Genomic DNA, 18848 nt, shown 5'->3' on the forward strand with positions numbered 1-18848 from the left:
AGATGGTCTTTGTGAAACAAATGTACAAAATCATGGAGTCACAGTAGATGTTTAACAAATACATATCAGATTTTTACCTCAAAAACTGATTTTTCTTTTTACAGTGGTTTCAAATCTGCCTACACGACAGTGAATGGCTTACTCAATTTGTGAAGCCACTGTTGCACTGCTATTTGTTAATTAGCTCAGTGGGATAGACAATGGTCTTTGGTTCCAGAGGTTGTGGGTTCAGTCCTCAACTGATGCAAATTGAACATTATAAGGTCAACTGTCCTGTCTTCCTATTCTCCTGTTTGTTGCTCAGAATTTGCCTAAATTTGCCAAAAAAAATACCCCGGACCCGACCCATCGCTGCGCAGCAGCTATAATTGATATTTGTGATTTATTTTCTATTTGTGTGTGCTTCGGAAATTTGTTAATGAATCTTATTTTCTATATGAATATTTTTTTTACTTGGAATGAAACATATTTGTGTGCATTGAAATGTATTTGTGTTATGTTTTGAGTCACATATATAGGCTAAATATAAATCCCCAAATACATTTGTGAATCTTTAATTACGACGCTGTTCTAGCTCCGTACATCTGGACGTTAAATTAAAGTCTGGACTTTTATGGTCTTTTAATTTGAGGACATTTTTCAAATTTTAAGGTGGAATTTAATTTATTGTTGTGATCTGGATGTTTTTACAGTGTGGACCACCTCCACTGTTGTTTTCTGGTCTGTGTTTCCATGGTAACGCTCCTCTCCCCCCTCCCTCTCCACAGTGGTACCTGGGATAAGGAACTCCAGAGGCCCCTCCTCCTCCTCCTCCCTCCTCCTCCTCCTCCTCGCCTGACTCCGCCCCCACCAGCGCCGTACAGAGACTCAGCAGCAGCATCAGCATGGCTACAGCGGATCAAACGCACCCCGACCCCCCCACCCCCCCACCGCGGAGTCAACCCCCCTCCCCCTACCCCCTGACCCCCCCTCTCTAAACTAAACTAAACTAAACTGTACGTCAGGTCAGACACTTCTTCCCTGCAGACATGTGGTTCATATGTCACTGTCCACATTCAGTGCCAGACACCCCCCCCCCCCCCCCCCCCTCAACGACTCCATAGCAACCAGACCAGGCTGTAATAAACCCAGTGGGGGGTGAGGTGTGGGGGGGGGGGGGGGGGGGGCTGAGGACTGAGTTACAGAGCTTCAACTTCCCATGATCCTCTGCAGCAGCGTGTGGTGCACGATGTCGCTGCCCGATGTGTGACAGCTACGTAGCTACGGCAACTCCACTGGGACAAACTTAGTTGAAGTGACTTTAGGATCACTGCCCTGAGAGATGGTTTATCTTTTTATTTTATTTGAAAAAAAAAAAAAAACTTTATTAGTCCTAATGTAAACTGAGGGTTGGTTGTGGTGGTTTGGATCTTGATGCTCAGAAAACAGGAACAGAGGCGACTTGTAGTGTTTACTCTCGTCTTTTCTCACCGGCCTCATCACCATGACAACCACAAACAATCACAACTAACCACAACACTCTTTTGTTTTTTTTCATTCAATCATTTCCACAGCACCGTATTTTAAATTGACAGAACTTTAAGCAGACTTCGACTTCTGCTTGTACGCAGATCGGGCAGCGCCCTGATGAATGAAGTTTGTCCAAGTGGAGTTGCCGTAGTAGACAGCTGTCAAAGATGGCGGCCATATTTGCAAATCGGGTAGTGACAGTGCCACCCAGTGGACTTGCAGCAGTACAACGACCCCCCCAACCCCCTCCAGCCCCCCCCCCCCCCCCCCCCCAAGCTCCGCCTCCATTGGTCGGTTTGGACGGGGACGCGCCGCAGCTGGACGAAGGACGGTGGATGGAAGGAAGGAAAGGGGGGTTGAGGGGGTTTTCCTGGCTCAGATACCACCAGCTAATCACAACCCCCCCAACCCCCCACCCCCCAGGTTTCTCACACACCTTTATGGGATGGACTACACCCCCCCCACCCCCCCTGGCTCCGCCCCCCCCCCCCCCTCCTCTGGTTTACGGTGGGAAGTCGACGAAGCTCTTTCCAAGGACACAGACCGGTGCTTAAAGGAAAGACCTGAGCCGACCTGAGGGGGGGGGGGGGGGCAGGGTGTTATGAAGGGGGAGGGGGGGGGGGGTGTTGTCTTGGCAACCAGACGCCGGTGGATGGACGGAGCTCGTCGTCGTCACGGAGACTTATTGGGCCTCGTCGTGGATCATCGACTGGTTTTTCTGTCTTCGCCGTCATTTCAACCATCGCCCCTCGACAACACCACCACCACCACGACACTCCTCCTCCTCCTCCTCCTCCTCCTCCTCCTCCTCCTCCTCCTCCTCCTCCTCCTCTGGGTGGGGGGGGGGGGCCGGAGGAGACTCTGGCGTCCGATACGAAGCAGCAGACGGGAGCGAAGAGACGAGACGAGACGAGAGACTCAAACTGATCCTGAGGAAAGTGCAATTTTGTGGCATCGCTGTTGGATAGTTAAATATCTTTGTAAGATAGCTCGTTGAACACAGTTGTTGAGAAGTATATATAAATATATATTTTTCTTCCTAGTCCGCTCACACCTCTGGGACTCTAAAATATTGGGGTACAAAAGAAACAACAGCGCAGCGTTGAACTAGAAACCACCGCCTTGTGAGAAATAAGGAGCTGTATTCACTTTTATTGTTTCTTCTTTTTTGTTGTTTGTCCATCTTGAAAAGCTGTTAGCATGGTAGAACAAGAATCCCTTTAACGAATATCATCATTTAAACAATCATTTTTTTTAAAAAGCTTTTCTCGCAGCTCGAGTCGGCTGCAAAAAAAAAAGAAAAAAAACGCTGAGCGATTAACTTATTTTAACGAGCACATCGTTTTACTTTTGAAAAGAAAAAATTTGAACTTCTAAACGAGTGAATCTAAGTAATCACGTTCTCTCTCCGGTTTCTGTCGGCGAGATAATCTTTAACGGGTGCCACCCGGTTAACGGGCTGCCCCCAAAACTGACTGGCCGGGTCTCCTAGAGCTCCCGTCCAATCAAAAGCACTTATTCCTGCAGCTGGCCAATGGCCGGCGAGCGTGTAATCAGGGGGTGTGGTTTAGCGATGACGAGGCGATGAAGAGCAGAGGGTCACTCTCTGGAAGCTTTCGTCCACAGACAGCCGAGCGCTTCACATGCAACTTACCATTTTGTTCAACTTCAGTTTTTAGTTTTTTTTTCCTTTTTCCTATACTATATATATATATATAAATATATATACACACACTCTCACACATACACATTACATGCACGCACACCACACACACGCACACACTCTTACGACCATCCAGCGTCGAACAAAAAGTGAATTTAAGTGAAAAATTTACATAAAAAAAGAACAAAAAAAAATCTGCATGTTTTAGTGTTAGTGACAAATTTTTCCATAGATGACGTAGTTAGTGAGATAAAGACACTATATTGTAAAAACCCAACATCAGGCACTTGCCAGCAGCCGTCTATTAGTTTGTGGCCCCGTCGAGGCCTTTTTCTATCTCTCCTTTACAAACAACCAGCTCTCTTCGCTTCTCCGCATCTCTCCATCCTTTTCTATTCTATTTTACTCTATTTTTGAACTTTAATTCCCTGCTTCCTTGTTTTTGTTTTATCCCCCTCCTTTTCCTTCCCCCTCCCCAACTTCATCTTCAAATCAATTCTGCTTTTCGGTTTCCACAACGCTCTCTTTCATCCGTACAACATTATCAAATTGCACGAAAAAACAATTGTTCCTCATCAATGTGCCTTGAGCTACGGTCCAGTCCTGAGAGGAGGGTGCACCAGACCCCCTGTGGAGAGTTGTTGTAGTTGTTTTATTCTTCTTGTTTTATTCTTCCTGCACCTCCTCCACACCGGGGGTTTTTCTGTATCAGGCAACTGGAGCAAATTAACGTCAATTAAAAAGCGTTAAAGCTGAAGAAGAGGAGGAACGCTGTGATTTCCAGAATGAATGGCTGGTATTTAAACTCTTAGTATTAAAAGGTCTGAGGCCTGCGCTGCACTGCTTTCTGCACCTTTACCTTCCTGCAGCGAGCGCCAAGCAGAGACCTCACAGGTGAATTTAAACCCACACCAGCTACAACCAGGTCGATCGTCTGCAGAGCTCAGCTGACCGACTGAGGCAACACACAGAGGAACTTAGTGCAATGAGCAACAACGTCAACAAGAAACAGACTCAACTGGTCCAAGTGGCCGACAACAAGCTGTGAATCAGGTTCACCTACTTTATTTTATTTTATTTCAGCTTTGGTTAATGTTCAGTTAAATATCTATAACAGTTACAGTTAGTTAACAGTTCAGTAACAGAAACTATGCACTGATTTGAACAAGCTAACAGTTGCTAAAAGGGCGATTCTCTAGATTTTCTAACTCAAGTAATTTTTCTTTTTTGCATTTTAAGCCATAAATTGATGCATCCATGTGTCTTTGGCTTATAAAACACAAAAAACAATAGAAAAAGTTGTTGTTTTTTTAATGTTATGGGTTGCTAAGGAGTAGAAATCTGTCCCCATTGACCAGAAGCACTTTTTCATTGAATTTAAAACAAATAAAAACTGCAATTAACATAGTTTTTGTTAATTTAATAATATTCCTGACTACTTTAACCAAAACAATACAAAAATCTGAAAAAAATATATCAAGTATTAATGAAATTACAATATTTTATCATGTCCCCCTAGTTTTGTTCAACCCCATAACAACATAGGCTACCAGTCTTGAGAAGAACAAACTGTAAAGAGAAGAAAGTGTTAAACACCTTTTCTTACATTTATTTCTTAGTTTTTATTGTGAGATCGTCTCATCGTCAGCTCAATGTTCAACTGCATTGTAGAAATAAATGATAGTGTACAACTGTTGAAAAGTTTTATAATTCCATGATTTCCTAAAGTCATGTGACGCTACATGTTTTGGCTAATTGAAGCATTTTTAGCTTATTTTAGCCAAAATCTTCAACCCTGTAACATAAACCACTGTGAGGTGATTGAGTCGTCGTTACAGAAAGTTTCCTTTTCTAAAATCAGACGACCCAAAGTTCAGTGAGTTCAGACAATCACCCAAAAACGACATTAGACATTAGTCCAATAGTTAGTTGTCTTAGTAATCTTTGACAGCTAAATAGATTTAGCTAAGACTTCACCACGACCGCGAAATCTAGAAGCTAGCTAACCGCAGTAGCAAAGATATATTTAAAATCGTTGCCTGTGGAGTTTAGCAGCTGAAGGTTTAGTTCAGTTGATCGACCAGTTCAACATCTTTGACTGTTACATTTACCAGCTGAAACCGTTTCAAAATGATCAGGTAAAAGTTTTAGCGTTCAGTTAGCTAGCAGCTGAAGCTAGCAGCTACGTTTAACAGCGTCGTTCAGCAGCTGAAGCCGTTAGCTAGCAGCTGAAGCTAGCAGCTGAAGCTAGCAGCTACGTTTAACAGCTGAAACCATTTACTTAATGTTACTGAACTGTTTAACTCTTTAGCAGCTGAAGCTCTTTGGGTTTCGCTTCGCTAACATTCACTCTGTTTCCTGCCGTCCAACACTTTGGCTAAAAGCAGACTCATCCATGAGTGTGGTGGCGCTTCCATTGGTTTTATCTATTATTATTATTATATCAATATGTTTAAGTGTAATGAAATAAAAGGTAGTAGGACTGTTACTCTAGAAGACGTTGTGCTCATTGGACTCAGTTTCCTGTTGGAGCTGTGAACGCTCTCTACCTGGTGGATCGGTTCAGTTGACTGTGTTTGATTTCTTTCTTCCCACATGTGAATAATGAGGACGTTAAATATGCAAAACCTGCTTGCACTCACGTAGACTGATTGGTCTTACATTGTTTTATTTTTATTAGTCTATTTAGTTTTTTGTTTTTTTCTTTCTCTTTTACTTTCAACCAAAGCTAGCATGCACGCGCCCGGCTAGCGGCGTCGTGCTCCGCGATCGCTCCCTGAAAATAGTGAAGCCCTGTTGGCGACGCTCCAGCCAAGCTGAGCCACTGTCGCTCTGGGATTCCTTCCTTCCTTCCTCCTTTCCTCCCTTCCTTTCCTCCCTTCCTTTCCTTCCTTCCTTCCTCTCTGTTTCGATAATCTACGAGGCGGCGGTGACTATACGACCGCCTGCGGGTCTTTTCTTTCCTAAAGATGTTGGTTTCTTCGGTCACAGACGAGCCTTAAACAAGTCCAACTCCTTCTCCATCGCACTTCGCACACGACAGTCAACTGAAAATCACTGGTTTAGCTGCTCAGTCTGTGATTGGTCCGTCTTTAAGAGTCGACGGACGGCGACGCGACGGCTGTGATGGTTTAGTAGTTCCACTTGTGTGGGTTGTGTGTTTCCTCCTAGTGTGACATGTCTGTGTCTGTTCTTGCCTATACCCTTTAGCCATGAGTTGGGCATTACTTCCTTAATTATCTGCACTAAATATGAAATAAATGACAATAGTGAAAAAGTATGTAATAAATAAATGAATAAAAAAAAATACAGCTTCCAGGGCTTAAAAAGAGCAAAGGGAATAAAAAAAAAAATTGCACGGACATTTTTTTTAAGTGTCACAAAAACCTTGTGAAATGAAACAGCCTATAGCATCTAATCAGCGACTTTTGGCTGTGTGTGTAAGATAAAGACAAAATTGCACCCTTTTTAAAGAAAGAAAAAATGAAAAAGAATATAAAAGCAATAGTTTGGGCAGCGTGTTGTTTTGTTCTTGTGTTCTGTGTGTGATTTAGTTCTGGTACAGCAGCGAAGAGACGCAGAGAAGAGCTAGCTCTTAACGGACGAGGCAGAGCAGACTGGGTGTTTGTATGTTGTATAGTTTTATTAATTACACTGATTTTAAAGCTGCCCTATTTTATAATGCAGGACTTTTGTAACATTGATTAAATGAGGAAAAACTAGTGTTGTGAATTTTCTGATTGTTTGTATCGAGGCCACATTACTAGAACTGGTTTGGTTTGTTTTTCTGGGAACTGGATTTAAGTTGAAAACTTTCCTGTTTCCTGTTTTTCTTTCTTTTTTTGTTGTTTTTTTTTGTTTTTTTGTTTTTGCTTTCCTTTTTTTGTATGTATTTAAGGACATTTCCTCTTTGATGGTATAGCATATTCCTGTACTTGAAAAGTATAGGGCGCTGTGGTGATAAGACCATTGTAAATGGATGTTACAGTATGCTCTATGTGTGAAGGTTGTCTGTTGCATCAGTGTTGATGAAGCTAAATCTAGGTCATTCTGAGGAGAGGTGGGGTAAAGAAACGAGCCTTTTTTATGCATTTTAAAGTTTAGTTTTAGGCAGGAAGACAATGACATAGCCAGCCAGACGATGCCCCTACTAGAAATGCATCTCGGCATCTTTTTTTGTGTTCACCATTCCATGCAGGAAAATAAACAGCTTGATTATGCAACATGATTCTTTTTCTTTTCCATCTGTTTCTTTCTTCACTGGCCTCACACGATCACCAACTCCTCTTCCTCCTCCTCCTCCTCCTCCTCCTCCTCCTCTTCCTCCTCCTCCTCCTCCTCCTCCTCTTCCTCCTCCTCCTCCTCCTCCTCCTCCTCCCCCAGCATCACATGCATGGAGCAGATACAACGACATCAGGATGAAGGTGCAGCTTCAGTGCGATCGAGTCGAGTCGAGTTGCTGCTGCTCATTTCCCAGAATGCCTTGCAGCTTCACCTTTGACTCAGAGCAGCAGTCCGTCAGCGCTCAGAAAGAGACTGGACGGACGTATAAATATATAAATATATAAATACACTATTTCGCCTCCTATTTTTACTGTGAAGCCTCACAAGCCTCCGCACGGCCACGTTTCCCATGATGCCGAGCAGCAGCAGCAGTTTAGCTCCTTAACTTCAGTCTTGACCGTCCAAAACAATCTCACCTTTATGGGTAGTTCTGTTTTAGGACGAGATTCAACTTGTAAACCTGTAGAGCTGCAACAATTCATCAATTAAACGAACAATAATCTATTATTAAATTAATCGTCAACTATCTTGATAATCTAATAATCAGTTTGAGTAGTTTTTTTTAGAGAAAAAGCTCCAGATTCTCTGATTGCAGCTTCTTCAATGTGAATATTTCTGGTTTCTTTGTTCCTTTATGACGATAAACTGAGTCTCTCTTTGGTTTGTGGACAAAACAAGACATTTGAGGACGATTTTATCGACCAAACAACTGATCGATTACTGGTTTAAATAATCAACAGATTAATTGATAATGACAATAATCGTTAGTTGGATGTATAGTGTGAGGGGTGTATGGAGGATCTACTACACATCGTTACCTTTCCGTACCGGCCTAATTTCTTTTAAAGGGACAACCAGGAGTTTCAGAAAGCGAAGTGTTTTCACTACATTTCCCATGAGCCTCAGCGCGCACGGTGAAATTCTTGGACCGGCGCAAGACAGACGAAAGAGAAAACATTTGACAAGAATGAAAGTCGGAGGTTGAAGACGATCAGATACCGTCGTAGTTCCCACCATAAACGATGCCGACTATCAATCAATCAGACTTTATTTGTAGAGTATTTTTCATACAAAAGATATGTAGCACAAAGTGCTTTACACGATAAAAGCAGACAAAACAAAGCAAAAATAAAAAACCCAAAGTAACGCAGATACACGTGTGCGCACACACACACTTTATAAAGCTTTAAAAGAAGGCAACTGAAGCGCTATCTTACTCTACAATTTGCCGTGAGGAAACACCAAGGACTGGACAAAACCAAATAATTAAATGAAATGAAATAGCGACCGGCAGCGTCCGCGAAACCGAGACTAGGAAATGCTGGGCGAGTCGACCACTAAATAATAATAATATCACAATAACTATAAAGACAAACCGATAGATTTATCTAAAATGGATCGTTAACAAGTGGTAACGTAGATTCATCCACATTAATATGAGACTCTGTTAGAACCAGATACAAACTCCTGATTGTCCCTTTAATCCAGAAACTGTTAACAAGTTTTTTAAAGAGACAAAAAACAAAAAGTAAAATTTAAAAACAAATCCAAACGTGAAGAAATTAAGTGAGCAGCAACTCAGATCTCACTGGAGCTGTAGAGGAGGAGGAGGAAGAGGAGGTGCTGCTCCTCTTCCTCCTCCTCCTCCTCACTAACTGACACCAAACACACAGATTACAGAGCTTCATCCAACCAGCTGAACACACACACACACACACACACACACACACACACACACACACACACACACACACACACACACACACACACACACACTCTACAAACTGCTTCCTTCACTCGCCCCCAAATCCACAACTGATCCAAAGTTTGTTCAACCAGTTGCAGACAAAGAGACTTAAGACTCCAGAGGAGAAGCACTTGTATTTGCCCCCACCTCCTCCTCCTCCTCCTCCTCCTCCTCCCTCCTCACTGCAAAAACTCTACATCTTTCCAAGAATATTTGTCTTATTTCTTGTCAAAATGTCTCATTTCTAGTCAAAACTAATCTCTTTCCACTTAAAATAAGACTCATCACCTAAAAATTAACTTGTTTTTAGATCATTTTCACTTGTTTCAAACTAATTTTCACTTGAAATAAGTAGAAAAAGTTGCTCCACTATCAGATTTTTCTACTTATTTCAAGTGAAAATCTGCTTGAAAGAAGTAAAAAGTGTCTAAAAACAAGCTGCTTTTAATGTGATGAGTCTGATTTTAAGTAGAATGAGATTAGTTTTGACTAGAAATAAGACAAATATTCTTGGTAAGATGTTGAGTTTTTGCAGTGCACCTCCTCTCTCTTCCTCCTCCTTCTCCTCCTCCTCCTCCTCCTCCTCCTCCTCCTCCTCCTCCTCCTCCTCCTCCTCCTCCTCCTCCTCCTGCAGCAGACAGAGAGAGAGTTGGTTTTTGGACTTTGACTTTGAGGGATTCTGCCGCTCCATCAGGAATGAAGGCGCCGACCGACCGACCGACGCCTTTGTTGTTGTTCTTCACGTTTGTCCAAATTCTCCTGGGCAGAGATAATCCCCCCCCCCCCTCTGACCCCCACTAACCCTCCTCCTCCTCCTCCTCCCCCCCCCCTACCCACCAGCTGAGCTACAGATCCATCGGAGCTGTATCTATCCGCTGTGTGAGTCTGCTGCTGCTCTTCGGGGGGGTCTGGGAGGGAAATAATCGAATGTGAGCGGCTCGGTGGCGAGGAGTGAGGGGGGGGGGGGGGGGGGGGGGAGCTCCTCAGGCGTAGACCAGGGTATTTATTTATTTCCTTTATTTAAAGGGACAACGAGGAGTTTTGGAAGGAGGTTTTCCACACTAGATGAAGACGATCACATACCGTCGTAGCTCCCACCACACGGCCAAAACTCTACATCTCTCCAAGAATATTTGTCTTATTTCTTGTCAAAATGTCTCATTTCTAGTCAAAACTAATCTCTTTCCACTTAAAATATGACTCATCACCTAAAAATGAACTTGTTTTTAGATCATTTTCACTTGTTTCAAACTAATTTTCACTTGAAATAAGTAGAAAAATCTGCCAGTTAAAGCAAGTTTTTTGTGTTTGTAATAAGAAAGAAAAACTTGCTCCACTATCAGATTTTTCTACTTATTTCAAGTGAAAATCAGCTTGAAAGAAGTAAAAAGTGTCTAAAAACAAGCTGCTTTTAATGTGATTTTACGTATAATGAGATTTGTTTTGACTAGAAATGACATTTTCACTAGAAATAAGACAAATATTCTTGGTAAGATGTTGAGTTTTTGCAGTGTATAAACGGAGATTCGGCGGCGTTATTCTCATGACTCGCCACGAAACCGAAAGTAAAGAAACGCTGGTCGGCTCGCCCAGCATTTCCACCACCACTAATAATAACAAAATAACCATAGAGACAAAACCATAGATTTATCTAAAATGGACCATTAACAAGTGGTAACGGAGATTCATCCACATTAATATCAGACTTTTTATAACCAGATAGAAACTCCTCGTTGGCCCTTTAGTTGTTTTCCAAAACTTGGAGTGGTCATTGAAGGCATCAGCGGTTAAAGACAGATAACAGCCGGCTTTAGATGTTCTGCTTTTATTTCTAAGTGCACGGACGCGTCACCAATCACACACAGAAGTAGTTTTTCTGGCCAAAGAGCAGAGCTGCTAACTAACTCCCTAGTAAACCAAGCGTTCTGCCTGTCTTTGATTCCATGCTTTCTAAGAGGAGCATGATTATTTATAATCCAGATGAATTTACAACAATGGAAAAAGGCTACAGCATCATCAATAAATGGAATTAGAGATGCTTGCTGCCAATCAAAGTCGTGGAGGAACGCTTGCTCAGAGAAATGCTTAAAACTTAGCGTTTGATAATGATTTGACCCTTGGGTTTAGGCGTCTTGGTATTTCTGACACATGATGCAACGCAGCAATGATCACTAATGTCATTTGGAAATACACCTATAGATGTGTATTTATGGGGGACATTAGTCCAAATTATATCAATAAGAGTGTCAGTTTATTTATAATTTATCATTTATAATAATTAGGACCGGATTCAGCTTGTAAACCTGTAGAGCTGCAACAATTTATCAATTAATCGAACAATAATTTATTATTAAATTAATCGTCAACTATCCTGATAATCTATCAATCAGTTTGAGTAGTGAGCAGTTTTTAAAAAAAAAAAAGTCCAGATTCTCTGGTTTCAGCTTCTTCAATGTGAATATTTCTGGTTTCTTTGTTCCTTTATGACGATAAACTGAGTCTCTCTTTGGTTTGTGGACAAAACAACTGATCGATTACTGGTTTACATCATCCACAGATTCATCCATAATGAAAATAAGGGATAGGGAAATAATAGGGATGTATAGAGGATCTACTTACTACACATCGTTACGTTTCTGTATCGGACAAATTTCTTTTTTAAAGGGACAACCAGGAGTTTTGAAGGAGGAGCCAGTGGCGCTGTAGAGAGAAAGAAAGAGCTGTGATTGGACGAGGAGCCGACAGCGCTGTAGAGAGAGAGCTGTGATTGGCCGATGAGGAGCCGACAGCGCTGTAGAGAGAGCTGTGATTGGCCGAGGAGGAGCTGACAGCGCTGTAGAGAGAGCTGTGATTGGCCGATGAGGAGCTGACACCGCTGTAGAGAGAGCTGTGATTGGCCGATGAGGAGCTGACAGCGCTGTAGAGAGAGCTGTGATTGGCCGAGGAGGAGCTGACAGCGCTGTAGAGAGAGCTGTGATTGGCCGATGAGGAGCTGACACCGCTGTAGAGAGAGCTGTGATTGGCCGAGGAGCTGACAGCGCTGTAGAGAGAGCTGTGATTGGCCGATGAGGACCCAGTGGAGCTGTAGAGAGAGCTGTGATTGGACGAGGAGCCGACAGCGCTGTAGAGAGAGCTGTGATTGGACGAAGAGCTGCTTCCTCTGCAAAGATATTCAGCGATCCTGCTGCGTGAACTCGGTGCTCGTGGAGCTGCAGAGGAAACGGAGCGACGACGCAACAACGCAACGCTGCAGAAGATCTGCATGAGAACTATGCACTGACTGAAACAGACTACACACGTGTGGCCCGGACCGGCTTGATCCGGTTCGATCCGGTTCGGTTTGGACCTAACTAACCCACGTGGACTCTGGTATCTACTTTGTTTTTAAAAAAGAAAAAAAAAAAACTAATTCAGCCTCTGCCTTCTTCTTTTACGACCGATCCTTCCTTCTCTAACGGACCGAACGAGTTGCTGAGGAAAAACCTGAAAAAGAGTGAAATGAAAAATAAATCAAAGCAAACCAGCATATTATTATTATTATTATTATTATGATTATTATGATTATTATGATTATTCTTACAGGATATAATGAAAAGATGACATGTAGTGCCTGTGACGACCTGTATTATAAATGCTCCTGTTTGTAAACTGTTGACCTTCTGAACACCAGTAGCCTTCGCTGTCTGTCAGGCCCCTCTGATTATAGCTGATGTACAATAACCATGATACGATACGTAACTGCATGCTATCCCATAATCGCATAGTTAAAGCTCTTACCAAGACGACAAGGAGAAAAAACAAAAAATAATTCACTAAAACCAGATTCTGTTCTTTGGTTCCTCTCTTTTTTTTCTTTTTTTTTAATCTTTATCTTTATCCGATCTTCCTCTAAGCCTCAAACTGTCGCCATCCATCCTCCATCCTTCATCCCTCCATCTCCTCCTCTTCCTCTTCCTCTTCTTCACTCCGACATGGAGTGAAAACCTCTCCACTGTTTTCTACCGTCACACTGCAAAAACTCTACATCTTTCCAAGGAATATTTGTCTTATTTCTTGTCAAAATGTCTCATTTCTAGTCAAAACTAATTTATTTCCACTTAAAATAAGACTCATCACCTAAAAATTAACTTGTTTTTAGATCATTTTCACTTGTTTCAAACTAATTTTCACTTGAAATAAGTAGAAAAATCTGCCAGTGAAAGCAAGTTTTTTTGTGTGTTTGTAATAATAAAGAAAAACTTGCTCCACTATCAGATTTTTCTACTTATTTCAAGTGGAAAATTTGTTTGAAAGAAGTGAAAATGATCTAAAAACAAGTTAATTTTTAGGTGATGAGTCTTATTTTAAGTGGAATGAGATTAGTTTTGACTAGAAATGACATTTAGAGAGATTTGAGATTTTGAGATTTGAGTTTTTACAGTGTGACACACTGTAAAAACTCAAATATCTTACCAAGAATATTTCTCATTTCTAGTCAAAACTAATCTCATTCTACTTAAAATAAGACTCATCACATAAAAAGCAGCTTGTTTTTAGACACTTTTTACTTCTTTCAAGCAGATTTTCACTTGAAATAAGTAGAAAAATCTGATAGAGTTTGTAATCCACAGCAATAAGAAAGAATTCTTATTACAAACGCAAAAGTCTTGCTTTCACTGGCAGATTTTTCTACTTATTTCAAGTGAAAATTTGCTTGGAACACGTAAAAACAAGTTCATTTTTAAGTGATGAGTCTTATTTTAAGTGGAAAGAGATTAGTTTTGACTAGAAATGAGACAAATATTCTTGGACAGATGTTGAGTTTTTACAGTGCGACAGTAGAAACCAGTGGAGACGTTGCTGTTGTTGGGGAGCTGAGGAGGAATTCATTCGACAATCTCCAGATAACTTTGAACTGCTCTGCCCCCCCTCCCTCATTGACCAGCAGCTGAGAACCTCTGCCCCCCCCCCCTTCAGGCCGTTTCCTGAATGAATCGATGCTTCGGCCGTTTTCTGCAGCGCTCAGCACTCTGCAGCAGCAGCGACTTCAAACAGCCGCTGCTCCTCCAGGAGAGAGAGGAGAGAGGGAGGAGAGAGGTCTAGGAACAGACGGAGGTAGAGCCACATCACCTGGGAGACCAGACCCCCCCCCCCCCCCCCACTGGGGTCGATGGGCTCGTCTCGCTCTCACCTCCACTGGCTCCTCTCTCTCTCTCTCTCTCTCTCTGTCGATGATGATGATGCAGCTTTGAAACCAAAACGACTTCTCTCTCCACAAACTTTTTTGTCCTGACAACACAACAAACTTTGTCAAACTTTAGTTGATGCTTGTTTGTCAGATGAAAATGAAAAAAAGACGGACTGAACCTTTAAACGTCCTTGTGGCGCCGCAGTATGAAGTATCATAATAATAATATGAATAATTCTTGAACGCAACATGTAATAAACTTTGCCACATTTTGTAATAAGTTGTTACATATTGAACCAAATTATTACATTGTTTTCATTCAAAAAGATGCCACAGCTGCATTTTGTAACAATGCGGTTCAATATGTAACAACTTATTACAAAATGTGGCAAAGTCTATTACGCATTTTTTTTTTCAAAGGAGGTTAAATCGAAAGCAACTGGACTTAGTTATTTGTAACATAACACAAATAACTAAGTCCAGTTGCTTTCGATTTAACCTCCTTTGAAATACTATGACCTGGGCAAATGAGAATATGCACCGGTCTATTACGCATTGCGTTCAAGCATTTTATTACAAAATGCGTCATTGTTACATGATGAGGTGAAGATGTGTTATATTATTACATCGTAATGCGGCGCTGCAGTCATCTGCTCTCTCACTGCTGCTGCTGTTTGACCCCACGGACCAGAACCACCGTCACTTCCCCGCTCGTCTCTTTGTGACGTCACAGCTCAGAAACGTCGTCATCAAAATTGGCGCAAACATTCACAAGAACTCAATGACGAGCTGATCAGATTTTGGTGGCAAAAGGTCAAAAAAGAAGAAAAAAAAAAGGTTAATTCCTGGACCAGCAAATGATGCAAAAGCAAATAACTGGAGCAAAGTCAGAACCAGCACTGGAACCAGTGTTTTGGAAAAGGGTTATGACCGACAGGAAGGAAGTGAAACATGGCGCAGCAGCAGTAGTGAGAGGTCAGAGGTCAGAGGTCAGAGGTCAAACAGGTGGAGCAGTCGACCGGTCCTGTAAAAACTAGAGTAGAAACAGTAGAAACAGTAGAAACTTCCTTCACTGTGTTGCAGTTGTGTTCATCAAACTAAACCAGGGATTCATTTTTCTACCGTCGGCCCAGAACTGCCTGCAGCCCTGCACTCATCATCTCCATCGCCTGTTTAATATGTTCGATATCGGAGCCGATCACCAGTATAGATTATAGATTATAGATTATAGATTATAGATAATAGATAATAAATGATGGATGATAGATAATAGATAACAGATAGATAATCGATGGATCGGCTCTGTCAGATGCCTTCTGCAGCAGCAGCAGCAGCAGCTTCCCCACGACAATCTGAGGACGCAGCTTTATCTTTACCCCCAACCAAACCAAACCAAACACACACACACACACACACACACCCTCTCCTTAGCTCACTGCCCAGATCTCCATGGAAACCAAACAACCAAACAACCATCTTCATCCTGATCGGTTTCATCCTCATCCTCTCCACCCAGGACTGACTTAACCCTTGTGCCTCTACAACTCTTTTATGGAACATGGCGGCGTTTTCTGCAGCCGCCGCCACCGCTGTCTGCTGTCACACACACACACACAGACACACACTCTCACACACACACACACAGACACACACACACACACACACACACACACACACACACACACACACACACACACACACACACACACACACACACACACACACCTTCATTCAGTGTTGAACTAGTTTCCATCCGTTGTGTCGGTGACGTTGTTTTTTGTCCATTTCTCTCTCTGTGTTTCTGAAGCTGTGAGTTTGTACTGAACAACTCTCTGTTGTTCACTTTATGCCCCCCCCCCCCCTCCTGTTGTTTCTGTTGCCATGGTGACCTATAACCCCCCCCGACCCCCCTTCAGCCCCATTAGTGACTCTCCATGTCCAACGCAGACTCAATTTACTGGAAGCAAGATGTGCATTTCCTATGCAACAACGACAAAAAAATAAAGATGCTAATGCTCTATCGACCGCCTCCATGACTGTTGTGTTGCTCACATGTGTGTGTGTCTGTGTGTGTGTGTGCACATGTATGTATGTACACTGCAAAAACTCAAAATCTTACCAAGAATATTTGTCTTATTTCTAGTCAAAACAAATCTCATTCTACTTAAACTAAGACTCATCACATAAAAAGCAGCTTGTTTTTAGACACTTTTTACTTCTTTCAAGCAGATTTTCACTTGAAATAAGTAGAAAAATCTGATAGTGGAGCAAGTTTTTCTTTCTTATTACAAACACAAAAAACTTGCTTTCACTGTCAGATTTTTCTACTTATTTCAAGTGAAAATTAGTTTGAAACAAGTGAAAATGATCTAAAAACAAGTTCATTTTCAGGTGATGAGTCTTATTTTGAGTGAAAAGAGTTTAGTTTTGACTAGAAATGAGACATTTTGACAAGAAATAAGAGAAATATTCTTGGAAAGATTTTGAGCTTTTGCAGTGTAGTGTATGTATGTCCCACAGATCGGTTCTGATATATATATATATATTATCTTTATCACTGCAGAATGTCTGTTCAGGTCGTCGTCAAGAGGAAGAGATTATACCTTTAAACTTCAAGTCTGAGTTGTTTAAATGACAGAAATCTGTTTTGATTAATGTAAATAAGCCTTAACTTTGGACTTAATCCATTATAATTAAACAAGATTTTATAGCCGATACGTAAAAAAAATGAAAAAAAACAGGTTTGTTTTCACTTTAAAATTCTATACAAAACAAATGAGACAGATAAAGCTGCAAAACTATAAAATAATCACTGCATTCAAAACTAAAACCTATAGACGCTTGTTTATCCTGTTACATGCAGCGTCTGTTGTCTGTCTGACGTCTGCCCCATTTCACCTGAATGCAACATCAAGAATACGTTCAGATATGCAACCGCACCGCTAGATGGGGGGAATTCCTACGTACTATACCTTTAATAGAGGAGGGACAGTACACCTGAAAGTAATAATGTCAGTTGTCAGTGTGATAGAGGCTAAAATAAAAAGGTGTTTTCATGAAGAGTGGGAAACACAGTTTTGTTTTACGAACATATAGAATCTCCCTTATTTTCACCAGAAAAAATTGGGCGAATGGAAATTCTGATTGGCTGCTGATCGAAACAGTTAATTTAGAACCCTGATTATAATCATACATTTTATAAATAGTATACAGTATTTACTATTTCTCTTGACCACGACACACACACACACACACACACACACACACACACACACACACACGTTTCTGTTTCCTCTGAGACAGAAACTCTCTCCTTCTGATCCCACCTCTCTCTCAGCAGCAGGACTGCTGAGCTCAGCATCCTCCTGTGTGTGTGTGTGTGTGTGTGTGTGTGTGTGTGTGTGTGTGTGTGTGTGTGTGTGTGTGTGTGTGTGTGTGTGTGTGTGTGTGTGTGTGCGTGCGTGCGTGCGTGCGTGTGTGCGTGCGTGCGTGCGTGTGTGTGTGTTTCTGAGATGAAGCAGTGACTCCGTTTCCCACAGTAAACGACGTCCAGGTGGAAACTGAAGACTGATCCTGGATCAGCGGACGAACGCTCTGAGTTTATAACGTTGTTGTAAATAAATATCGACCAATCAGCATCGACCAATCTGACCTGAGCAGCAGGTGAAGCAAAGCAGCTAACGGGCCTCCATAGGTCGACTGCAAAACGCTCACATCAAACAAGACACACAACTCTGTACGGTGCAAAGAATTCTGGGTAATATTACAACTTAAAGAAAAAAGAAAGAAAAAAAAAGAAAATGGCTGACCAATCACAGGAAGTCTTTTTATTTATTATATTTTTTTTTATACAACTTTATTGACAACAAGAGTATACACAGGATTGAATACAGTTAGATGAAATACGTGTATACAACATAAATACACAACCAAACCATCATAAATACGCCAGGGGATGACAGCAAGACAGAAAAAACATCAACTTAAATAAATATGTTGTAAAGCTTACAAAGACGTTTTAACAGCTTTTTTATTCTCACAATCACAGAGGGAGGAGATATATTGACCAACATATGCAGACAGTTCCAAGAAGTTTGGCTTCTTACCAGAAAATTTTGACTTATGTATATAACATTTGGATAAAATAATTAACAAGTTAATCATATAAAACTGAGAATTTAGTTTTTTTTATCATATTCAGTGAAGCCAAACAAAACATTTTTCCAGCATAAATTAAACTGGGGGTAAATATGATCAGATATGATATGATAAAGCTCCAGAGTGTCTGGTGTGTGGGCCAGACCAGAATAGTTAAAACAGTGGGTCCAGTTCACATCAATGTCCTTCTTAGGCCTTTTATTTGTATATAATGATTAGTTGGGTAAAATCTATGAAGCATTTTAAATTAAATCTCTTTGACCTTGTTGGTTAAAAAAAACTTATTAGGCAGTAGCCAGACCTTTTCCCAATTAATATTT

At 41.5% G+C, this 18848-nt stretch overlaps 1 protein-coding gene across 1 annotated transcript in view; it reads left to right on the forward strand.

Annotated features, from left to right (window-relative positions):
- The window catches only part of nfia (nuclear factor I/A), a gene marked incomplete at its 5' end in the record, with an annotated part of 236095 nt that extends 235296 nt beyond the window's left edge, over nucleotides 1–799 (forward strand). Inside the window, one exon of the mRNA XM_083969584.1 lies at nucleotides 768–799. Within this exon, the coding sequence (XP_083825710.1) occupies nucleotides 768–782 (15 nt within the window). The 3' untranslated portion in view covers nucleotides 783–799. The remainder of the gene's footprint in view (nucleotides 1–767) is intronic.
- Between the last annotated feature and the right edge of the window lie 18049 nt (nucleotides 800–18848).

This window comes from Trachurus trachurus, assembly GCF_905171665.1.
Source record: "Trachurus trachurus genome assembly, chromosome: 4".
In the NCBI taxonomy this organism is placed as follows: domain Eukaryota; kingdom Metazoa; phylum Chordata; class Actinopteri; order Carangiformes; family Carangidae; genus Trachurus; species Trachurus trachurus.